The sequence below is a fragment of the Amphiura filiformis genome, chromosome 16, assembly GCF_039555335.1.
Source record: "Amphiura filiformis chromosome 16, Afil_fr2py, whole genome shotgun sequence".
NCBI lineage: Eukaryota > Metazoa > Echinodermata > Ophiuroidea > Amphilepidida > Amphiuridae > Amphiura > Amphiura filiformis.
In genome coordinates this window covers 56,254,730-56,281,913 of record NC_092643.1, presented here as the reverse complement: position 1 = coordinate 56,281,913, position 27,184 = coordinate 56,254,730, and the positions used below count along the sequence as shown (strand labels likewise).

The 27,184-nt window shown below is 35.9% G+C and overlaps 1 protein-coding gene across 1 annotated transcript in view; it reads left to right on the top strand.

Annotated features, from left to right (window-relative positions):
* LOC140136238 (solute carrier family 12 member 4-like) overlaps window positions 1-27,184 on the top strand; it is a 160,968-nt gene that overhangs the window by 97,977 nt on the left and 35,807 nt on the right. Inside the window, 2 exon segments of the mRNA XM_072157962.1 lie at window positions 94-279; window positions 25,258-25,493. Coding sequence (XP_072014063.1) covers window positions 94-279; window positions 25,258-25,493 — 422 coding nt within the window.

Genomic DNA, 27,184 nt, shown 5'->3' with positions numbered 1-27,184 from the left:
CTATTTTTGGCACCCTTATAGGTAACTTTTTGGCACCCTCTAGTGTAAATTTTGTTCACCAATGTTGTAAATTAATGTTAAATTTCATTGCAGACCTTACTGACAGCTGTTTCAATGAGTGCTATCGCTACAAATGGAGTAGTCCCCGCAGGTGGATCATATTTTATGATATCCAGGGCACTAGGACCAGAGTTTGGTGGTGCTGTAGGCATTTTGTTCTTTCTAGGCACAACATTTGCATCGGCCATGTACATATTAGGAGCTATTGAAATACTTTTGGTAAGTATAGATGTTGACAGGGAATGGACCCTTATATGAAGATAGCCCCTGGATGCATGGGTTGATGCCTTCATGAATAGATAGAATGTGTCGGATGAAATCAAAACTTGACCGGCGGTCAATTCCACCCAGTTCTGGTTTCCATTGTTTAGAACAATAGGAACCGGCGGTCAACCACCGGTCGAGTTTTGATTTCACCCCTTAGAACATATCATTGCAGATAGTGGTGGGTTCTGTGATTCCTATGCATCCCAATCAGTAGTGTAACCAACCAGAAGGTGGTGCAGGAGGGCTTGAGCCTCTCACTCAGGATCCAATCTCCCCTTTGCCCCCCCTGATAAACTAACAGTGCATACAGCTGTCTAAGGGCAGGGTACAGACTCCACCCCTCTGACACTTCTTTTGCCCTCTCACTTCTCTCTTCCTAAATTCAACTCAAATATGCTGCATTAGTTGGGGGAAAGAATTAGATATAATATTGTGGCACATTTGTGGTCTTAACTCAAATAGTACAAGATATTTCCATAGTGCATTATGCAATTAAGCCTCACAGATCTACAGAGCTGCAATTACAACATGTGCATTCGTTGACAGATTCACCCTATGATGATGAGGGTTACATAATCTCATAATCTAAAAATATATATTTTATAATATTTTTGAGCTGGAATCTATTCTAGATTTGAAGCATCATATCGAGAGTTTTGGTACAAAAAGCCCTTTCTGCAATAGCTGCTCTATAGACAATATGACAATTTGTGCATTCTATATTGTACACATATGACACCTGACAGCTACTGCAGATATGCCTTTCACGCACTACACCCTCATATAATCAATGATGTACATGGCCACCTGTTCACCTGTCTTTTTATGGACAAGCAACAGACATTTGATAACTGGCAGAAATTTAATTGCCTTGGATATCTGATATGTTTAGATTAAAAAAGAATAATAGCTCAGAAACCTAATGTATGATTAAAACATGGTAAATTGTGGTATTGTTTTATGGGAAAATGATGCAAATATACACTTACATGTAGATAAACAAAAGTGGGCGATAAGAACTCTTGTCAATAGTCACCATCGCTGCCAAGGCAGGGACTGTCTTTTGGAATTTGCAGGAGAGCATTAAATAGCTCTTCTGGAGTCTTCAAGAAGAGCTGTTTAGAGCATTTACAATAGAATGTAAGGAGAGAATAGCCAACTAAGGACAGCTAAAAATCGCTCTCCTATATCAGATTTAAGGAGAGCAGTAGAGAGCGATTGCTCTCGCTCTCCTCAAAAGGGAGTCAACACCCCAAGGGGGTGAAAATTTCATAGGCCTTATTGGATTTCTTCTACCCCCCCCCCCCTTCACTTGTTTTAATGTATACATGTATTGTTGATGTGATATTGAAATAAAGTTGATCTGAAACCTAGTGAATCAACTTTGCAGATCTTTGCCTATTCACTGACATACTGGTAATACAAAATCTGCGAACAGCAATCATGCATATTGAAAATCATGAATGTTTGACAAATCCGAGCTGATGAAGCAACAATCTGGAGATGCTATTCTAGAGATAGGAAGAATTCATGTGCTGAAAATTTAGCCACCCAAGCATGTGTGTAATACTCGGATAAAGAGACAAACACATTAGAGTTAGGATGAGCTCTGGAGGGTAAGTCTGTGCAAGGCAAGCAAGTCATACCTGTAAACATGGGGCCTTAAGATTGATGATGATATCTTATGACAAGAAAGTAATGTAGTGAAAATATGAGACAATCTAGGTCATTGTTAAAGGTGTATATGGAGTATGGTGAATTTTGAATTTGCTGTTACCTAGATAGTATTGGTCAGAAGTGGGTACAAGATTGTTTTTTGCTTCTCATTTTTTGGCCCCACACATATGTGGGGCATATGTTGTCACCCAAATGGTTGCCTGTTTGTTTGGCTGTCCGTACGTCCATTAATCATTAACCATTAACCCACTCTGCAGCTGAAATGCAATAACCGATCAACTTCGAACTTGGTGATAGGATATGGTGGCCTGATGTGCTGTATAGTTTTGTGTCATGTTATTTGCATATTTATGAATATTAATGCGTTTTATTTGCATTATTTTGAAGAAAAGGGGAATTTTCAAAAAATTCAAGCACGCAAACATATCATGCTTTACAGTATTTTCTTAAAGAAGGAAACATTAACATTTTCATAACCCTACAAAATTATCAGACCAAGTTATTGTGTATTCTCACTCATCCATGTAAAATGATTGGTCTAAAACTACCTAGGGAAGGCAATTTGATATAGTGTCATCTGCAAATATGCAGTAGCTCATCCATGTACACTCTCATTTATCATTTGTCTCCATTCATCCACGGGCTGTTCCGGTTAAAATCCATACACCCCCTATAGAAAACAGGACTTTAATCTTTCACACAGGGAGTGTGAATTTCAAATGGGGTTACCTAAATGGGATTCCATTTGAAATTTGCACCCCTGTGTGAGAGATTAAGGTCATGTCTTCCATAGGGGGGTGTGGGTTTCAATTTGAATAGCCCATGGTCACTCTTGGTCAGTGTAATAATTACAACGTAGATGAAGGGAAAGGATTTGTTGTAGAGGTCAGTATCTGACAGGTCAAGATGTTCTAAATAGGAAATAGAGGAACTGCTTTTGATTTTATCTGCTTGATTAGTTTGAGATTGGAATTATGAAGGTGGTAAGAAAAAAAGCCTCTCAGTAGAAGCTTAGTGGTATGCTTTAGCTGGCTCTCATTTCCTTTCATTGACTGTGACGTCAATGCATAGTAATTCACAAGTACAAGATTATTTCGCTAGAATTTTTGACTTCACACATGCAATTTTAATAAATGCTGCATCTTCCAAAATAGACATGCTGACAATAGATGAAGACACCCCCGTTTGTACCTGCATATTTCTGACTTCTTAGAAAGATGAAATTGGAAATAACCCAAATCGTTTCCGTGAAAACTGCATCAATCCAATTTCAGAGTTGATAAAAAAGACTGCCAGTATATGCTCACATGTAGAAGACACTTATGATGGCTATAAAGAGAATCCCCTGGGATTTGAAAAGTAGCGATGTCTTCAAAATTTCCTGCGCGTTGATATTTTAAGTGGTGGCAAGTTGGCACTTGGCACGTCACTGAATGTAACAAATTTGACACGTTAGAGAAGATGGTACAATCATGTAGGCATATCACATATCACTTTATTCATCAACATGGATACTGTAATGAAAAGTCAGTCTTTAACAGGAATAATTGTTCACATTTTTGCGAATTCACACAGTACATGTAGGTTGATTTTAAAAATCACAAATTATAAATGTCAGAATTGGTTCCCATGCTACAGAAAAATAGTACATATATATGTACTCATAGATTTTATTTTGAAAGTCACCAAATTCCCAAAATTAATAGCAAGAAATTATATTCTCTGAAACGTTGGTGTAACCATGGTGACATTTCAAAAGTAGCCACTCCAAGTCATGGAGAAGAAAATTCCAATTGAATTAGAGCAAACTTGTGGTCCTCATTGCTGGTGGATGATTTGATGTTGGTCAATTTAGAAGTCTGTGGTTATTGATGTTGATAAATATTCTTTCTTAGCAAGATTTGAGGGATGTCATCCCAAAAGCAGGCTTCAAAATACAGGCAAAATTTGCCCCTGGTTCTCGTTGTGAAAGTGCTTCTAGTTAATCTATTGCAATCATTATAAATCACCTACATGTATTCAATGATGTTTTACTCTTCACTACATGTAGCTGGCAGGTTGATGCCAAATTGCCCCTGGTCTTAAACAAACACCCTTGAATAGTGTCCATCCTCCTCCTCATTTTGAGGGGGAGTTTACTCATGGGATTGGCTTAATGTAATCAAGATAATACCTTTGACAAAATACTGAATTATATTCATGACAGTTTAAGTAGATGAGATTCCTAAACGAAGGCTGTAGCAACACATATTGAACTACATGTATATGAACTGTTTCCTTATGCTGCTGAAGCCTTGTTAGTGGTGAGCTTTTTTTTCCCCGAAATGGCAGGCAAACCTCAATTTGTAGCTAAAACACTGCCTTTCCTGAATCCCTTCATTTGATCCCAGCCCAAGGGTAGATGATAAGGGTAAGATTGTAGGATTAGGATTAGAATGTAGTAAAATGATAAAGATCAGGATTGAGATTTGTCGATCAAGTATGCAGTATTTTGATTGGTGTATGTAAACCTCTTTTGCATTGATAGTTCCAGTCAAACTTGTTGTGTAATATAGATTTAAAACGGATCAATTTATGAGCCGCAATGCTACAGATTCAGGTGTTATTCATTCAGTATTAACAATCTAATAGGCTGTTCCATATGTAATCCATACACCCCCAATGGCAGACTTGACCTTGATGTCCCACACAGGGGCTATAGATTTCAAATGGAGTCACTTATTTAGGTAATCCCTGTGTGGAAGATTAAGGACATGTCTTTCATAGATGGATTTTAACTAGAAAAGCCCAATATACATGTAGGGAAACCTGTAAATAAGTTACCAGGGTGCCTGTGATAGTACCCATGACATGTGTTGTATACACTACTATAAGGACTGAATTGATTGAAATAACCTGCACTTTGTTCAGCTTGGTTTCCGCTAGCCATATATGCGGAATAATCACTTACACTCTATCCCACACAAAAAATAAAAGTCTAAGAATTTCTGTACATGTGGAACAGGACTGATAACACTTGACTTTCACTATGGCTGGGTAATACTAGACATGTCATATGAGGAAGATGAGATGACGAGATGGTAAGAGTTTGTATTAGTTACATTCTGTCTGCTGGTACAGTACATTCAATAATCAATTTACAGAGTTGTCCCAAATAAAGTAGTAGTGAAATTTGGATAGAGCTGAAAATGGGAGCACAAGGTGGGTGTGAGCGAAATTTAAATTCTGGGAGATTCAATTTGCATACCTACATATTGATTGCACTTGATTTAGTAATTAAAAGATTGTACACATGAGAGCTTCATTAATATTGCACCAAGTTGAAGGTAGAACCGGAAATTGATTCTATTAATAGAATTTCTTTTGTGACACACACTGTATGGCAAGGTGAATGCATTAAAAGGAGATTGTTCGTTTTATTGAGAAATCTAATCCAATGATCACTATTTCATACAGCAATTATAAAATAACACTTTGTGGACATAGTGTAGAAGCCCTATATGAAATGTGTATAGAAACCTTGGGGCTTCACCTGGTACACGGCATTACCCCGAAGCGGATAATGTTGAACTGTATGATTGCCATTTGAGATCAATCCAGCACGTCAGTGAATGGCTGAATAGCACCATCTCTCAGCCAGAAGCTGCAATTACTATGTCACTTGTGTAATCAAGACAATTGACCTCTGTGCTGTTAGAGATGAGTTTTAATACCCAGAAGTCACAAGATCAGTTCAAGTTCACCTATGGATCAGTTAACTCTGGCCATTCACTAGGAGCCACAACATGCTCACCCATCAGGGCACAGTTCTTTAACCCCAATACATTTGTATATTCATTGAATGATCTTTGAAAACTTGGGTACAAAAACTCATGCTCTGTAACTTGAGGTCAAATTTTGCACTATGGTTGTTTAATTGAGGTTATTGAACTATGCTATTGGGATGAGGCCATTGTGGTCCATAGTGATTCAAGATAAGCGTTTTAGAATGTTCAGTTTGTCCCTGTAGCCCGCATTCGTCTCACTCAATTCTGGCGAAGACAGAACAAGATAGATCGCAATTCAGTTACCATAATCATAGCCTAAAGAGCACAACTGCTAATCACAAGAAAACTTTTCTACCTGCTCCCTCCAGAGAAGCAAAGTAATTATTGTATGTAGCCAATATGGGCCTATAGGTATTATCACTCGCAATTTGTGGCAACTTTTATTGCGGTAATTTTTAGCGAGATTTTAATGGGTACACCATGATTCCATTAATTTTGACCTAATTTATGAGTACCCTTGCAGTTTGTGTTACATCAGCGCGACTCAAGTGTCATGAAATATTATATCGATATTATTAATATTTAAAAAGTGATGAGGAGCATTTACATTAAGGATTTTCAAGTGTGTATAGTTACATACCCCACTTCCTGCAGCATTGTTGAGGGGCATTATTTCAATTTAAAAGAATGGTGATTTTACTTAGCTTTACTGTTTCATCAGGTTAGGAAGGATTTGGTATATTTTATTCAGGGCTTTTGTATTATGTGTTAGCTGCTAGAGCATTATTGTAGACTATATTGCTAGAGATGCTTCTATAACTGCAAGCATAGACACTTAAGTGATTAATTTTTAACATGTTGTCAGAATACATGGCATACAACTAGGCCTTGTTTATCAAAGCCTGTGTAAAAACTGTCTCATAATTTATGAATTCAAGTGGATGCATTTTGCTATACATTTTTGGTATGGTATGTCAGCTTTCGAAGAATTTTATCATTATTATCAGCATTATTATTATTATCAGACAGTATTTTTGAAGCACCTTATCAAAAGAAGCCAATTACACAGTACTGTACAAACAGACTTTACAGGTAAAGCTTAACCTACATAATTACATAACATGTGGTATAAAAATGCATAAACAATTAATTAACCCTAACTCTCTAAAATCATATAAAGCAAAACCTCTGTGCATGCATGCATCCCAGGTAATGCCATGATTCTGTCAACCTCATACTTAGATATATACGCACGCTTTTTGTTGGCCGAGTCGGCGAAAGACTCATGGCTACCGGTCGGTGATTTTGTGCTTGGCACCCGAGGGGTCTATGGTTTGAATCCAGTGGGTGCCAAGTAACTTTTTTGTTCATCTTCTCACCTTTTTGTTCTTTCTTTTCCGATAGCCAAAAACTACAATTAAATCTATACATGATAAAAAAAAGCATACTAAACCAGGTGAGAAGGTATCATGAGGCAAGACAAAATTAATTAAATGGGAATATGAAATTGATTAACTGGGAATATGTGTGGTGTGCTCAAGTATATGGCAAAGGATTTAAACTGTCTAAATATCATTAAAGGGGACCTTTTATATCGAAATATGGATCTATTTTATAAATGTTAGTTTTGATATGGGTTTAAATTATAGTGTGAAAGAAATCTGAAATGATGGAAGATATCGGAGCTCCTTATGTTGTGACAGTTTGCACTGTTTTGAGACAGGGATTTCCAGGGACCAAGGTTCTTAACCTACCACTGCCTGTCCCAACAGGCAGCTGCAGCCGACTGAGTGGCTGACATATTTGATGAAATAGACAATAATAATGCGTGAGTTAAAATAGCTTTAATACATTGCTTCAAACTTGAACTAATGTCCTTAGAAATCAAGTAGGTCAATGTTAATCAAGCCAGGAAGCAGCCACACCCAGTCATGGTTTCAACTTCTCCAGTTGGGTAGTTTCACCTATACTAGTACTATGTTCAAAATGTTATCAACATTTGATCAAGCTCTTGCCTACATATGTAATGTTTGATTCAGTCTGGGAAAAAGAGTTTTCCTGCTGTCTCATATTGAGTTCATAAAAGCGATTGCACTTGTTACAAAACCATGTGCAACAATAATGAGAATATCTATGTACTGGGTTTTCAGTTGCCATCAGTGGCAGTACCATGAATTTGAATTTTTTCAGGGGGTGGGGGCAAAAAAAAATCATTTTTGGCCTAAATATTTTGACTGGGTGAAAGTGGGAGCAAAACAATGCAAAGTGTGGAACGAAACAATGAACATAATCATTGCAATGATTCAGGAAGCAGACTGACATTTATTTCCAGAAAGAAAAACATTACAGAACAAAAGAAAGTAAAATATGGCATTTTTAGATGCCATTTCTCTCTCCAAATAAACCAATAACTAGAATTGTGTTCTTTTGAACAACCAGGCAGGTTACACATCCGCAGCATGTGGAAAGATGCAGTTTCATCCCATTTATCTATGTTTGGTATTCAGCTTCCTACATGTACAAAAAGAAGAGTGTCCGTGGACAGAGATATTGCCAATTTTGTTCAGTGCTTTTGACCTGCAGGTAGTGTTTAAGTGGACTTCACAATTAGATTCAAAAGATCTGAAATTCAAGTGACATCAATAGCTGCCAGTGTAGTGTCAATTAGCATGAACAAGAGATACATGATACAATCTTGTGTCAGGGCTGATAGCAACCTAGATTTGGTGGATTTTTTTCACTTTTTTTTTATTTTTAGATTATTAAACAAACTGATTGGTGATATACAGGGGAAAGAAGAATTATGCATCATACAATAGCACAATTAAACATGAAATTACACATGGAAACATGACATGCATAGGCAGATATACAAGAGTAAAAACTCCGGACATGCCTGCCTGTGCGGGGACTTGAACCCCAGACCTCTCGTTTGCAGGGCGAGCGCTCTAGCCACTGTGCTACACTGTCTGTCCCTGATAATCAGGACTCAAGTCTGGTACTTATGGATATGAGAAATCAGGGTTAACAGTACAAACAACACATTACATACCAGTGTACGAGATCAATTAATGATGCTCACCCGTCAGCCTAATACAAACAAGGGAAGAAGCTTACGCATCATACATTGGAACATAGAAACATTAAAACATTAGATTGTTCCAGTGTATGATGCATAAACCTCTTCCCTTGTTTGATTGGTGATACATATTTTGGTTTGTGAACATATGAAATGAAATACAATGTTAATCGTAACATTACAGAAGGCCACAACAAGCCACATCCGAAAGTGACTGCAAGCGTGAGCATATGATAGGATTGCATAATGATCTGAGCACACATACATATGAAAACGGTAGCTGAGCACTGTCAACCCTAACTGCTTGCTAAATCCCGGTTATTGTCCTCTGCACTGATGGGTCCATGGCTCAAAACCAGTCCAGAGAAGACAACTTTTCTCTCAATCTTCTTTATTCCTTGGTTCCTTTCCTCCTTCCTTCCTTCCTTCCTTCCCCTTTGCCAAAAAGCAGAAAATATGTTAGGATTAGATTGCACATAATAAAACAAATAAAAATATGTTTACTGTGTCAAAATTAGATGGCAAATATTTGCAGCAAAGGGGTAAAACCCACAACAAGAAACAAGATTATATTGATGGACAGCTAGTGGACATCTTTGTGCATTAACCTAATCTTGACAATTTATTTTTTCTGACCTGTAAGATAAAAATGTGATGAATAGAAAATGTTTTAGCTTATATTTCAGACATCCCCTAATCTTATTTTGTTTTTTAAGTGATGTATTATGTTTTAACCCTTAGCACACAAGATGGCCGACAGAGATGCTTAGTTATTTTGGCAGTTTTCACAAATTGCTAACTTTGAGTTTCCTTTCCAACCCATTAATTTGTGAAATATCTGTAACGCATATGATCTAGTCAGTGATTGTTAAATTAAATGATGAATATATTAAAAAGATTTTCCAAAACTTAACATGATTTCATTGACAGTGAATGCCACATAAAACATTAATAGGATGATGATGATCATTCTGCACTGGTAGCGCAATCTAAACAAGTCAAAACTGGTTGGCCCAAGTCTTACTATAGCGATTTTTTTTCCAGTTGATGTGGAGACATAATACTCTACGGCAGTAATTATTGTCGCACTATTGAAACCATTGGAAGTCGGACTTAACCAAGACTAAGTGAATTGAACATGTTATAAAAACATGGGATTTAGGCATTTTATACTGGTTCTTGTGTAGGATGAAATGTTTTTACTACTGCGTTAAAAAGTATATATATTTATGCGCTTTTCTGCTACAAGTACATGTAGCTATTGTGGAAATAAACACTTGTGATTAGGCCAAAAAAAAGGTTTGTCTCAAAGCTCACGAGTGGTTTGAAAACAAATGCGAAATGCGATTGATTTTTTTTTTTTTTTTTTTTTAATTCCCAACTTTTTCATGGTATTTTGAGAAAAACAATCTGAATTTCGCCGAATTTGTCTGGAAAAACTAAAAAAAAAATAATTTTGAAATAAAAAAAAATTCCGCATTTCTTTTTTTCCCAAATCTCATGATTTTACAAATACGTGCGCGAGCTTTGAGACAAACCTTTTTTTTTTTTGACCTAATGATCTTTGATGACAAGAAATCTGTAACAATTTAAAACATGCGATCCATTATAGCGCACAAAATATAGACTGGATAGTTCAAATTGGCTATGCACTAAAAATTTCTGCATCAAAAATTTCTTCTTGCTACTTATAGTATTTGAAGTAATGGATGTGACTTGATCCTAGCAGTATTGAAATGTTCCACCAAGGAATACTTTTCATTAAAGGTAAATAACAACGCGATGTTCGTTCACTCAAATACCAGACAAAAACAAAATGAGGTATTGTTTTTTTATGAAATTTGGAGGGAAAAATATGATGAGTTTTTGTGCAAGCTAGTGGCAGTCACAAATATGATTGGGAAAATATGTAAGTATCTCCTTTGATATATGTGATTTTTTTTCAGACTGAAAATCCCAAATGATGCAACTGTTTATTCCATGCCAGATTGGAATTTCAGTGGATGATCAATATTTTGAAATCTCTCTCAAATCCTGTTTGGGCCAATGAAATGTTACTATTGTCTGTATCTTTCTCAAGTCAGTAATTTAGATATTGTTCTTATTGTATCTTTAAATGTAATGCTATAAAGAATTATATAAAAGTATACATTTTCAGAAAGCAAATGATGCAAGGAATCCAACTAGCATAACAGATTCCTTCAAAAACAAACATTTTTTTAGAAAATCTCACAATTTTATTTTACTTTACTGACTCGAGGAAGATATACATGAACGGACTATACATACATGTACGTCTTTTTGAAATAATTTCTTACAACTGCAGTTGATGACATATGAAAAATGATACCCACCCACTGTATCTTGAAACACAAAACAGTTTGAAGATACTATCAGAAAATCAAAAAATGGGCTATTCCAGTTGAAATCCATATACCCCATATGGAAGACATGACCTTAATCTCCCACACAGGTTTCAAGTGGAGTCACCCATTCAGGTAACCCCATTTGAAATTCACACTCCCTATGTGGAAGATTACGGTCATGTCGTCCATGGGGGTGTATGGATTTCATCTGGAATAGCCTGTTGCAACTTTGAGATGGACATATTGATCATAATGTTGTTGTTATCCTGGATAAATGGATTCTACCAAATAGTTTTGGTGACAAGCCTACCCCAGGCTCATTTCTTAAAAGCCTCCTATTATGAGTTAAAGCTCAACAAGCTTTTATAATAGCATGAGGGTATTACTGCCATTTAGTAGATGGGTTATGCCTCCAGCTTTACTCAGTTACACTATCTAATTTTGCAAGAGAATTGACCCATTTTAGGTGGTCAACCAGCTAAAAACATAGTGTGGAGCATATTTTTTTTAGCGAAAACCCATTTTTGCGACATGTAATTTTATATTTGTGAGCATGAATATATTGTGAATCCATGTCAATGGTATGATTCGCAAACATGTTTTGCTTTACATAATGTAATTTACTTGCTTGCCTCTCAAGTGCAATTTTTTAATGAGATTTGCTAATTGTTATTTTTAGTCTTGGATCTGAAACATCCTGAATTGCATACTGGTACAAAATGGACGAAAATTTCTATATGTATCTTCCTTTTGAGTGTTTTAGGCTACAATTATCCTCATTTTGTCCCATCTGGCATTAAAATTGCACATTATCGCACACTTCTCGCTCGCTTTTTGTATAGTAATTAATTCTCAGGCTTGCATCGTTTATTTCCGATCCTCACATATATTAATTGTGTCTCGCATTGTCTTACGCCCTGCTAGGGTGAAGTATATAGGCTGCCTCCTTCTACATTATTTAGTAATTAATTTTATAATGACACATTAGTTATACCTTCAAGCTTGTCATCTTTTAAAAGGTCAGAACACTGATAGGTGTCCTATCATAGTTGGAACAATATAGGTAGAACAAGACATGCTTGTCATCAGGCCCGTATGCAGGATTTCATTTGGGGGGTGCTGATTTTGAAAAAGTGGACCTTTTTCTAAGGGGGGTGGCAATTTTGTGAAAAGTGGACAAAATTTGGACCTTTTTGTTCAAAAAGCGTAAAAACTGATTTTTTTTTTTTGGGGGACTTTTGTATACTTCCCCCCCCCTGCGTACAGGCCTGCTTGTCATTTCTTATTCTTGATACATATTTTAGCCAGGTGCAAGAAGAAAAATGTGATATGGATATTATAGGTTGTTAACACATTAGATTTTAAAACCTAATTCTGTAAAGCACTCATAAATAAATGAAAGCACTTTGATATTTCATATCACGTCCATTACGCAAATGGTAGGAGATTGGTTGATTACCTAGCTAACAGGCCTCGGGACTGCTATGATATTACTCTTTCTTTCTTAAAGGAACTTAAAATTCAGAAAAGCGTAAGAATTTGTTTCTTTTATTATGTTTCTTTTTTTTCTTTGGTTTGTTAATTTCCTCAGTGAACTGTAGGTTGCTGACCGATGGTATGACCAATCTGTTTGGATATTGAGAGTATTTTGAAATGAATGTTGAAGATTGTTTTGTTTTTTTAGGTTGTTTGCAGTTTAAATGAGGATTGTCATGGGATTCAAGTTTGCATTTTCTAGAGATGAGATTTAAAGATTATTAAAAATATATAGATATATGTTCATGAAAGTTCATCTGTGTTGGTATAAATCATGATTTTGATTTAAACTTTTGATCCAAACACAAGGAATTAATTCCTACGAATCCTAGGAGTCTACGAATCTGTTATCAGGTCAAAGGTCAAGAAAATCACGACCTGATACAGTCACTCGCTGATGAAAGATGGAGTACCATCTGAAAATTCCGAGGTAGGAATTAATTCCTTGTGTTTGGATCAAAAGTTTAAATCAAAATCATATATAGATATAGTTACTGGGGAAATGAAGCATTATAAATGAAAGCTATGATAATATGATTTATAAATAAGTATATTTTAATTTTGTTATTCTGATTATGAAATCATTAGTAACAACTGTCAGAAAAGTTTTCTGTCCCTTTTAAAGTAATGGAGTAAAATATGCCCATGTAAACTGTAAAATGAAAGAAAATGCACTTATTTACTACAGGGCTTAACTGTGGTATTCAATGGGGATTTAATATCGTTTTAAATACCACATCAATTCAAAACTGCTTTATGATTTCCCATTCCTTTTTGTTTTTACCTACATGTATCAATGCCTCCATCAGTTCTATTCTACGAATCCCAAAGAATTCTTTATTTTGACTTACTTCAAATGACAAGGGTTGCACCATTTAAGCTACCACCATAGATATTTATATACCCGGAGAGGTACAGGTTCTTGCGAGTATCAGGGATCATATCTTGTTTAGGTTACGCAGTATATATAGATCAAAAACCCTGTAGCAAAGCAGAGACAAATAATTTCTGGCTTAAGCTATGTAAACTTTAATACAGTGTGCTTGTGCACGGATGCCGTAATTCAGTTAGCCAGTCGGCTTGAGCGACGCTGCAATATTATAAATCATTTAGACGTACATTACCAGGAATAAATATTTGATAATTGAGGTAAAGAGATCGCAAGACATCCGCCAGACTCGTGTGCATTGCTAGGTTGCTGGTGAACCAGACGCGAGAGCTCTTTAAATATGTATAGAGAGAGTGATACAGTGGTATATTGGGCTATTCTGATTGAAATCCTTACACCCCTATGGAAGGCATAGCATTAATCTCCCACACAGGGGGTGTATATTTCAAACGGAGTCGGCCATTCAGGTAACTCCATTTGAAATTCTCACTCCACTCCCTGTGTGGTAGATTTAGGTCATGTCTTCCATAGGGGTGTAAGGATTATAACTGGAATAGCCCATTAATACATAAAAGGTGTGAATTTTGCCCAAGCCAGTGAATTTGGAAAGTTGAGAAGGGTTTAAATGTTTGAATGATCGTAGTAAGAGTGCAGATCAGCGGTACTTCGGTAAATACATGAATTGCGTATTTCAAATAATGTAAATAGCTATTTGTGCCCCGCTATTAAAAGAACAGAGAAAGACACACACACAAGAGTTCTAGAATGTAGAATGTTCATCTAATTCTCAGTTGTTACCTACCTGCTCACATTCAGGAAAGTCAATAATTGAAGTATTAACTTGATATGTGGAAATTAGGAATGCCTTGCAATTCTCACAAATGTTTACTGTAGTTTAATATTGAATGTAATCATTCATTATAGGTATCACAGTTTTCAACAACAAAAATTACTATACCAATATTGTTGATACATGGTTAAGCATGCAACCTGTTCCCTATCTTATCACCATCTATCTGTTCAGGGGCTGTGCAAAAATTATGAGCCCTTGGGCGCTAGAATTGGGGAGGGTCATTAATTTTTTGGCCAGCCAAAAAAAGGGGGGGAAGCAATTTTTGGCACACTTTCATGAGGTGCTCTTTAAATGCTTTTAAAAAGGCTTACGAAAACAGTACGGAAATGCTGAAATATGCAAAGTTTTAACCATTTAACTATAAAAACTGTTGGGTACTTCTTAATATTAATACACTGATCTTATAGGAAATGAGTGAAGGAAGCCGAGAATTGCATTTATATTTCTGCACTTCTTGATCAGCCAATAATTTAGCAAATTTTAATTAAATTTAATTTTAATAAAGTTTTTCTTTCCCCAAGAAAAATTTATGCGCAATTGCGCATGGGGCAGAAATAGTGACACCCCTTTTATCAAGCTTTGGGATTTCCTCTTGTGTGTCAGCTTTGTTTGTCTCAATATTTGAGTGCAAACCCTGCTAGCTTATGTTTCCCTCCGACCCATCTTAATGCAATATTTACAGAGATGCGAATCCAAAGCAGAGACGGAGAGTGCATTGTTCACATCTAGAATGTCAACAAGAAATGTGAGCTCTCTCTGTGGAGCACACAAAGACATAAAACTAAATTAACAATGTATCTCATCATTTCCCATGGCCATGTACGTACCACAATCCATACTCATATAACCAAAAATAAGCTTTTCACACATTGCGTTATTGATTTCACTTGGGACTGAATTCATCGTTCACGTTATCGTTACGTATTATTCCCCAATTTTCTTAAGTAGGTATACAATACGTAAATTTAGATGTTGTTGCGACGACGGTAGTCTACAGCGTGTGTTATTGGAGTTACAAGTGAGTTTGGTCTAGATGAGGCTTCTTTTTAATGTTTTGACATTTTTTGTTTGCGTAGCGTAAAGAGGATAATGGTACTCGTGGGATGCGTTTTTTCAAAGTGGATGAGTCTCTGAGGTAAAAACAATTTTTGATATCATATTCAAATACCTATTTAGATAGGTGTAAGGGTACTTGATCATATTGATTTTCATACTCCAGTGAGTAGAAGTGTATTTTGAAGCATCTTGATGTAGAAAATTAGGTCAATGTATGTTTTCACTATTAAAGATAACGTCTAGAAAATGATTACATACATCAACGTGTATGCATTTTGGCTTTTATATAGCTAAGTTGTTGTGTCTAGATGACTATTGTTGCTGTTTTAGTAGATATCAGAATCAGTTCACTTCATCCACAATTGCAGCCATTGTCCCAGACCTTGTCTGGAATTCCATTGTGATAATGCAAATAACACCAGGAATGATTGGAATAGTGTGCATCTTATTTAACTAGCTGTGTAAAATCTTTCTGTGTTGAAACACTGCTCGGAACTGGCTATGAGGTCCTTGTGCTTCACCTGCATCTGCCTGTCCAACAATGCAAATGTGGTGATGCAGAGAGCAGGTAATTCAATATGAATTTTTCGGGGAGCGAACCAGAGACCTCTCACACCAGAGTCAAAGACCTTAACTGCTGGATTACATCACTCTCTCTTCAGTTGGGGATAAACACCCTACTCTTTTTGAAACTTGACTTATTGAAACTGGCTGTGAGGTACATGTACTATAACAGGTATTGCTCTTTGTACAAGGGACCAACAACTTAATGCCCCCATCCAAAGACAAGAGTACTCTCATGGTTCATTTACCCAAATCTAATGTTCCATTGAGAGCGTAGAAGTCTGAATTAAAATCTAGAGATGTTACCTTAAAATCTAAAATGTTACCTTAAAATCTAGAGATGTTACCAAATAAATTCAGACTTTTTCAAAGTCAATACCCCACCAGCACTCACTGCAATCATATTCAGAAAATGAAGCATGTTTGTATGCTCTCAGAAACTGAATGAACTTGGTTTACCTGATATCTATTGTAATTTCATGCCTCAAAAATGACAGCAATATATCCTTTTGAAGATAATGTCAATTACAAAAGAAAATTTCCTTGAAAAAGCTGTTTGAATACAGTTATGAAAATAATCGGATACATCTTGGTATTTGTTTTGGTTTATCAATGTAAACTCTGGCTTCTAGGTTTCCTTTTGCATACTATGTGTGCTTCCGTTTCATTGTGTATTGTGGATTAAATTTCCTCGTGTAAATTTCAGAAGAATCAACATATTTGTTTCAATATGTTTTGTAAAGAATACTCCTATTATGACTTAGGATAATGGGTTGCTATAATTATGGTATCAGTCCCATTTTAGTTTCATCACTGCGACCATGTTCGATTCTCCTCATTTCCTTAAATAAGCATGGTTGCCGATCCATGGCCATCCTCACATGTTTCCCCCCGGGTACTCCGGTTTTTCTCCTGCATTCCAATATTGGACCTCTTCCTACATTTCTGTCCTGTCTTATCCGGTTTGCCTCATTGTGTAATAGCTGCATTAAAGTGCTCTTCACAACAGTGCATTGAGATGCACTAATTGGTAGATATAAGTTGTGTATTTTTGTGTGTGTATTATTAATATTATGATCAAAACAAAATCACTTTTTGGTTGTAATTTACTATTCTTGTCTATAAATACCGGCTTCTATGTATGTGGGAAATTTTTTCATTGTCAAAATGTTGTATAATAGTCTTCAGTTGGCTTTATTTCCAAATTGGAGAATAAAGGTATTGTTTCAACCTCTGTACTTCTATCATGGATTTGCTTTATATATAAAACAAATTACGGTATCACTGTAATATATAGATAAATGTACAACAGGTTTAAAACAATACCTTTATTGTATGGGCGTAGCCATAGGCGGAGAGCCATACTTTAATTTTGTTTTGCAATATTTGTTCGCACGTTTAAGGGGTTATCTAGCCACTGTGTAGATTGAAAGTTGCAGGGTATATAGTATGTATGTAGCGAATGAAGAAGTAGATAGATTTTCTATAATAATATGTGTTCAGGAGAGGAGATATTTAACAAAAACAAAAACACCCAAGTCCGTCAAATGCACGAATAAGAATACGTGTATAAGATAGGCCTATGCACCATTGTGCATGATCGTGGAATTGCCGCAGCTGATTAGAGTCGTTCATTTCGTGCAGTACCTGATTAGAGTCGTTCATTTCGTGCAGTAAATAGCGGGCAATGGGTGTATTTTTTGTTTGCTTTTGTGTTGCTTTTTGGAAACGCTCATTTGTTTGCACAGACCTAGTCTCCTACACATCCAAATTATGTCGGGCGATCCGAACAAACATAGTGATAGCCACATACAGTCTGGGCCGAGGCACAGACTATCAAGTGTTTGTTTACCAGTGACCTTCAATAAAATCGATACTGTAGTAAAAACATGCTATATACAGGGTGTCCCTAAAAGAACTGTATCGTCGGAAACTTAATTGTTTGGGTATTTTAACGACACAACTAAACAAAACTAAATACTTGGTGCGGTTGAGCAATAAATCGGCTATCACATACTTTTGACAATTTGACAAAAAGACGAAATATTAAGATTAGAAATTTAATAAGATGGCATAATCACTGCGCATCATAATTTTTACTTCATTTACTGTATAAAACATACATCTTTTGATTCATTATGACACCAGATTTTTTTTTCTTTTTTTGAGAAACAAAAATCCTTCCAAACTTAACATAGAGCCAAAAATTTACAAGATAAATTTTTTTATTTTGGCATAACAATTTAGGGAATTTTGTTAACGTTTGTTAACGTTTGTTTTAATACGCCATCACTCGGGCACACCCTTTCCAACTAAAAAATGAAAACTTTAATTTCAACATTTAATTTTGAGCATGGAGAAAGGAAATCATAGCTTCTCTCCCGTTCCTCCTCATTTCCCCCTTCTGTTTTTCTTTTCTTTCTTTTTTCATTTTGCTTTTCACCTTTCCACATTTTTTCTTCTCAGACAACCCTTGTTTACCAAAAGTAATACATTTTATTTAATTTATGACGACACAGCTTTCTGTCATCCCTGTCTAGCCCCGCTCCAAAGGTCTGACCTGGTTGGTTAAACCGGCGCAGGCCAGATGTCAGAACTGCAAATAAAATGCAGCAAGGTAGAGGTTGTAATATCGTGCACATCGGTGTCATCCGAGGTCACCCAGGGGTCATCTGAGGTCAAATTAAAAACTGTCATAGCAGCATGAAATTTGGTGAGTACAATCAACATTAAGAGTCAAATTTTTGGAAGGTCATTTTGGGGGTAATCCAAGGTCACTCATGGGTCATCTGAGGTCAAATTACTAAAATCTGTCGTATGGGCATGAAACTTGGTGGGTACAGTCAGCATTGCTAGAAAACTGTCTAAACATACAAAATCTTCCAACACACGGCTCGGGTTGTTTTGGTAAAGCAATACCAACACCTGTTGTGAACTCGACACCACGAGGGGATTTTCATATCCCAACCCGTGCTCTGGGCATCTTGTAAAACATAAACATTACACAGCTGTGCGGCCTATTACATTTCCATATTATTTCCTTCTTTAATCACCCCACACTCCCCATCCACCATCCAGGCTTCGCCCATACAGGGTTCTGAAAAGAAACTCACATTTAAACACAACCACTACCATACCATCACCCAACAACCTTACACACCAACCGCGTATGCCGAAAACCGCGCAACCCGAGAACCGCTCTAGTTTGCAATCTTTTCAATACTTGTTATAGATAAAACTAAGTAAACAGGATGGAATAATATAATTAGATTTTAACTTCCCACAACACCATGAATGATAGCAGTGGTATAAAAGAATTGACCTTTCATGATTTGAACCTGAGACCTGGGATCGACACATATTTTCAGTGACTTTTTTCTCAGATGATATAAAATAGGTAATCAAGGTTCTTTTATTTGATATGTCCAGTGGATAATTTTCTGCATTTCTCAGTTAAAACAATGAAATGTTCTAAAATTGCAGCCCACAACCGAATTGTGGCCACCTTGCTGCAGAAAAACAAACTTATAATGTTTTTAGCCTAACATGCTAACATGTCGAGACCAGGAACCACAAAATTGTTTCTCTAGGGTTTTAATCAATTTAGAGACTAGTCACTCTTCTTCTTTTTTTTTTGTTAATTAAGACATAGATTTTTAGAACAAATTTGATTCATGCTAATCAAATTTACAAAAAAGAAGTCTTTGTGATAATTAGCTACCTAATTTTTCCTAAATTAAACCTTCATTACACCCACAATAGATAATTTTCATATAAATCCCCAGAGACTGTGGAAGGAATCTTTCCCATGAGACCGTGGAAGGAATCTTTCCCATGAGACCGTGGGAGGAATCTTAATTTGCCCAAGATGATGGCAGAAACATGTTTATCCTGTTAAATCAGAATTTTGCTCTCGTTATAAGGCAAAAAAAAAAAAGGTTTGTCTCAAAGCTCACGAGTGGTTTGAAAACAAATGCGAAATGCGATTTTTTTTTTTTTTTTTTTTTTTTTTATTCTTGACTTGGAAAAAGTCTGATTTTTGCCGAGTTTTTCCGGAAAAAACTATAAAAAAATGTTTTTTGAAATTAAAAAAAAATTTCTGCATTTCTTTTTTTTTCAAATCACACGATTTTACAAATGCCTGCACAAGCGTTGAGACAAACTTTTTTTATTTTGGCCTAACCTCAATTGTGATCAGTTTGGGCATTAATACAGATCCCAATTTGATGTTTTGATTTGTCTTTGAACTGTGCAGATTAACTGTCACTGTGCGTATCTCACATGACATGCTCCATGCTATCAGGGACTTGATGCTCTATACGTTGAATTAAAATAAGCTATTCCAGTTGAATTCCATACACCCCCTGTGGATGACTTGAACTTAATCTCCCACACAGGTGGTGTAGATTTCAAATGGAGCCACCCATTCATCAGGTAATCCCATTTGAAATTCACACTCCTTGTGTGGAAGATTAAGGTCATGTCTTCCATAGGGGGTGTATGGATTTCAACTGGGATAGCCGGATGCAAGATCTTGATAAAAGCCAGCAGTTTTTAACTCGATATGCCCAAAGCCATACAAGTTATTCTAAGGTGTTGGAAAAATGCTTCTAGAATTTCTAATTAAAGGTAGCGATAACTAAAGAAAACAGCACACTGGATCATACAAGATGCTTTTCGCAAAGTGATATGTCTCAAAAATCCTTGAAACCTTGGAGCAGTTATGTTTTTTGCTATTTCAAGATATATAACAATATCATCATTCATTACATGGTTCCTTGATGTACAGTCTTCATATGAGATCCTTACTTAACTGTGACATTTGGGTGAGGTCATCGACTATGTAACTGGCAGTCATGCCCATCGTTCCCTAAACATGTAAGGTAATACGTTCAAATGCAAAGTGGTGTAATAGTGGAAGATATATCTGTAAGTGATTGTGTTTCTTTCTTACAAAGGTGATATAAGCCTTTTGTACTGGTATATCATTACATAGGGAGAAATGGGCAAGTATAATAGCTACATCCTGATCATTTGTACAGCGCACTACTTGTTTTTCTTACAAGGATTGAAGACAAGCGTTTCTCACAATAATTCATGAAAACTCGGAAAATTTTATGGAGTAGATTTTTTATTTTCAGAGTCAAAATAAGTATTTACAGAATCTCTAGTCTTATCAGTTGTTTTGAAACGCCATTCTGGGGAGATAGCTAAAGGTCTGTGATCTTTAATTTAATCATTTAAAATCTTTTATTGGATGTCAGTGTTCAAAATTTAGAATACTATCTATGCGGCCTTACCTGTAAAAAGGGATTCAATTCCTCGAATTTCCTCCCCCACCCTACTTTTCTAACTTCAAAAAGTCAAACCTTAGCAAGAGCTACTGATTTTATCAAATTGCCATGTGATCACTAACAGGTTCTCGTCTAACAACAAATAAAAAGCGTTTGTGGCAGCAATTGATGCAACAAGACCATCTCGGCTTCACCCAGTAAATTGACGTCACCAGGGACCCGTAGGCACCCAGTGCACATGCTATGTTGTTGGTACACGACGACTGTAATATCATCCCGGGGAATCAGTCGCAGACATGATACCGCATTTACAATTCAGCTTTTCCTTTCATGTTTGTATTGTAACATGAGACTAAATTTTATGTCATAATTTACCCTACCTGCAAACCAGTGTTCTAGATCTGCTGTGTTATCTCTAATTAACATTGACATAGATTTGAATCCATATTGAACTTGAAAAAACAAACTGAAACATACAGTTAATATGAGAAGTTATTATGAGCATGTGAGGAGCCCTTGTGAGGTGCCCAGTAGGGGAATATTAAGTTGTACAAAAATGTTTTTACTTACATAAATTGATCTTTTTGTTTTTCTCTTTTGAAAACAAATATTGTTCCCCTTTCTTCATTTATTTAAGAAGTATGATACATTTCTTGGAAAAAATGAAAACAATTCAATCATGGTTAACACTCAACTCAAATATTGTAATCAATAGATATACTAAAAACCAAAACACACATTCAGAAAAACTAATACAAATGAATAAAATATTACTATGGAAAACTCTTTTAAGTACCGGCAACATGAATTGAAAGAAATATTTCATATTTACACTTATAGTGGAGGAAACAGAATTCTCAAGTCTGTTTCCTCCACTAGTGTAAATATGAAATATTTCTTTAGAATTCATGTTACCGGTACTTAGAGTTTTCCATATATAGTAATATTTTGTTCATTTGTATTAGTTTTTCTAAATGTGCATGTTGGTTTTTAATACATCTATTTATTACAATATTTGTAAGATACAAAAGAATGTATAGTGAGCCTTATGTGTATTCAATACAGATTGTCAATTTGTCCTCTTTTAATTTGATACATTTTGAATTGAAAATCATATCTTTAACAGAATCACAGTTCTTTTTAGCTCTTTGCCATGCTACTGATTTTCTTAGTCTTTTTGATTGTTTGATAACGCGATATACCATATAATTTCATCTACAAGCATGCCTCTTAAACATTGAAAGAGACGAAAGGCAGACACCCTCCACAAAAACATTATTTGGAGTTTGGAGTTTGAGCAACTATATTGGTGATACAGGTGGCTGAACAAACATGTATTATTATAAGACCAATCTATTGTAATGTTTTTATGGAGGGTGTATGCCATTCCTCTCTTTCTTCAAAAACCCCTCGTTTAGAGGCATATATTCTACTGTACTCATATGAGTGACCAGTCAAAATGCAGTTCTAAATATTTAAGCTCAATCCTAATAGTCATCTTGTAGCCAATCAGCAGGTAGTACCCATGGGGTTAACATTTAATTTTAAATAAATCTGGATCAGGGTTCTTGAAATCATTTTTGACGGTACGCTATTTTAAAAAGTAATCTGCTTTTCACATAATGCTACCCAAAGCTTGATAGTTAGCATATAAGTCAAATCCAATGGGAAGTACTATATGGTGATGATTAGCTTCATTGGGTTCAATGTTCACCAATGACATATTACAGCACAGGATAAAGTTTCATAGCAAGGAACCGTCCGTAAGGCAAGTGTTTAAAAATTCATTTCCAAGTGAGATCTGCTTACCCCACTCACTCACTCAGACTGTATGAGAACTAGTTTTCAGACTGTGCTATTGATGATTGGAGTGAACAATTCAATGTGGTTTTGATCAAAGCAAATTCTGAACATGTTTTTGTGATACCAATTCTCAAGATGTTTTTGCTTCCTTGCAAATATTTTAAATTGAGAAAATATTTATGAATACAGTGACACAGTTGGTTGAAATAAATTTATGATATAAGAGAGTGATGTTTATAAAAATCTCTAGGGTAGTAAACATGGGTAGAATTTTATCTTTCTGTAGAAAAGATGATATCAGAGAGTTATGTTGAAAATTGTTATATTTTTATATTAAATCATAATTGTGGACTTGTATTGGAGCCATACAACCATTTTTCATCGACCCCTTGTGTAGAGGATGTCTGCCATTTGTCTCTTTTGAAAAATAAAAACCCTGGTTTAGAGGTATGCTCGTAGATGGAATTCTACGCTATTCATCTGAGTGACCAGTCAAAATTCAGCTCTAGATAAAAAGCTCAAATCCTCCTCAGCTGCTGATTGGCTCAATAAATCCTAATACATTGTAGTCTTGTAGCCAATCAGCAGGTAGTACTCATGGGGTTAAAATCATAAAATGTAGTTTTAAATAAATCTGGATCAGGCTTCTTGAAATCATTTTTGACGATACGCTATTTTAAAAAGTAATCCGCTTTTCACATAATGCTACCCAAAGCTTGATAGTTAGCATATAAGTCAAATCCAATGGGAAGTGCTATATGGTGATGATTAGCTTCATTGGGTTCAATGTTCACCAATGACATATTACAGCACAGGATAAAGTTTCATAGCAAGGAACCATCCGTAAGGCAAGTGTTTAAAAATTCATTTCCAAGTGAGATCTGCTTACCACACTCACTCACTCAGACTGTATGAGAACTAGTTTTCAGATTGTACTATTGACTGGAATGAACACTACAATGTGGTTTTGATCAAAGCAAATTCTAAACATGTTTTTGTGATGCCAAAATTCATGATGTTTTTGCTTCCTTGCAAATATTTTTAAATTGAGAAAATATTTATGAATACAGTTACACAGTTGGTTGAAATAAATTAAGAGAGTGATGTTTATTAAAATCTCAAGGGTGGTGAACATGGGTAGAATTTTATCTTTCTGTAGAGAAGATGGTATCAGAGAGTTATGTTAAATTATTATATTTTGATATTAAATTATAATTGTGGACTTGTATTGGAGCAGTTTACATGAGATCTCAATCCATATCAATGCAATCCAGATCAATGTTGACTTATGTAGTATGATTTAGGGTTATCTACAGTATCTTGCAAAGACCTTTTGTACTGGCCAACCATTTGTCCTGATCAATGCGTAAAAAAGAACTATGAGTAGGTCACGCCTACGTCACACAATGCTACGCAGCCCGAGTATGCAACTTATTCAGTGAATGATGTGGCGATGTCATAATGATGTGATTCAATTTGCCATTCAGAACCCCACTTCCTGTTTACGCTATAAACAGCGCCAAATGGGTCAGTGCTATTCTTTTCAAAATATTATACACATCACAAATTTAATACAATAACAGTGCAGCTGGTCATCAGACATAAATGAAAACATTTGTAGCACGCAAATACCCTTTTAAGTTTTTAATATGATTATGTTTCTAACCAAACCATGATTCAGGTGTCTCCGTGATCTGTAAAACTGTACCCAGTCATCATGCCCAATGTAATGCAATTTGCAGTGATCTTGATCACTACCAGGATTTCATCACCCAGAGATTAGTCTCTCAATGGCTATTCTAGATGAAATCCATATACCCAGTATGGAAGACATCACCTTAATCTCCCACACAGGGGGTGTAGATTTTAAATGGAATCACCCAGTCAGGTAACACCATTTGAAATGCATACTGTCATGTCTTCCATAGGGGGTATATGGATTTCAACTGGGAATAACCCACTGCTAGTACATGTAGTATGATCCCATGAATTATGCAAAAAGTAATTTATTCTAAAAATGTTTTCCTTTCTTTTATGTCATTTCAGATTTATATAGCACCACAGATGTCACTATTTGGGGACATCACAGGGATAGGAGCCAGTCAGAGTCCCGCCATGCTGAACAACATGAGAGTCTATGGCACCGCCATCTTGTTTTGTTTATGTACACTGGTGTTTGTTGGTGTTAAATATGTGAATAAATGTGCATTGCTCTTCCTCATGTGTGTCATACTCTCCATTTTCAGCATCTTTATTGGCTTCTTTATACCAAAGGAAGTAGAGTGAGTATATAAATTTACAGTGGCAATTTCAATTGGGCTATTCCATTTAAAATCCACACTACCCCTGTGGAAGATTTTGGAAATATCTTCCACAGAGGGAGTATGAATTTCATATGGAATTAACACATCAGCAGCTCCATTTGGAACTCACTCTCCCTCAAGGAAAGGTTCGGGTTGAGTCTCTCTCAGAGGGTGTATGAAATTTAAATGGAGCTGCCTAATGTGTCTGTTGCATTTGAAATTCATACTCTCCCTGTGGCAGATATTTCCAAAATCTTCTACAGGGGTAGTGTGGATTTTACAGGGAATAGCCCATTTGAATGAACACAGCCTGACATAGCGTGACGATTTTTTACGTACACAATGCGATGTATGCCAGCATGCGCAACTGTGCTTGCGTAACGCGGAAGTGAATCTAACCATGCCAACGCAGATGTAATTGGTTAGTATTGTATCCGAGGTTGTGCATCCATGTTGTAGTTTGAAATACACAATATACAAACGTGGTTGGATAGTGTACAGCTGTTGAAAGCTGTGTTCATTCAATTGAAATTCCTAGTATAGCAACCAAAGTTCTCTGGTATGTAAATGTTCAGTTCCGTGTAGATCAACTTGCTGAATGATATGTACTCCATGTACAAGCATACATGTATAGAAAGAGACGACAGGCAGACACCCTCCATTAAAACATTGCAATAGATTGATCTTACAATAATACTTGTTTTTACAGCCACCTGTATCAGTAATATAGTTGCTCAAACTCCAAATAATGTTTTTGTGAAGGGCGTCTGCCTTTTTTCTCTTTGATAAAACAAAACCCATTCATTTAAGGCATGCTTGAAGATGAAATTCTACGGTATTATTAAGGGGGTACTACACGCCTGGCCAATTTTGTGCCTATTTTTGCATTTTCTCAAAAATTATAAGCATTGGTGACAAGTAAGATATGTATATTATAGGGGCAAGGACTACAACTACTGCACTGAAAATTCAGCAACCCAAGGCAAGTAGTTATTGTTTCCCTCATTTTTGACTGTAACTCCACAACTGTTGTCTGTGTTGAAATAAAAATTTCCAGTGCAGTAGTTGTAGTCCTTGCCCCTATAATATGCATATATTACTTGTCACTATAATTTTTGAGAAAAATGCAAAAATAGGCACAAATTTGGGCAGGGGTGTAGTACCCCTTAATATCACTATCATTTCAGCAGTAACAAAAAACACAATAACAACAGCATCGTGTTGATGTTCAGTACATTTTGCTATAAAATAGCATGACAGTTCAGATTTATAGCACTGACAGAGTATGCCTCATATTTCATCAGTGTAGATGATGACTGATGCAGCTACCAATCTGCATGCAAGATATTTCCCTTGTGGTGGGGAAAATCTTGTGTGATATATTTGTGGTGCAATCAAGAAAAGGATTTGTGTTTTTTTGTGTGTGTTTTTTTTTTTTTTTTTCATTTTTTTTTTCTTTTTTTTTTCATTTTATATTTCTGCTGTTTTGCACGAGTTGGAATAGTTGATGAGTTGAAAAAACAAAATATAAGCTTAAATTGATAGAACTTAAATCATGATAATTTTTATATTTAAATGGATGATGCAAATGATTTAGTTTTGCAAGAACTGGGGTTCAACATTGATTGTTCCACTGTCAAAGCAGAAGAAACATTTTTAAACAGAATTGA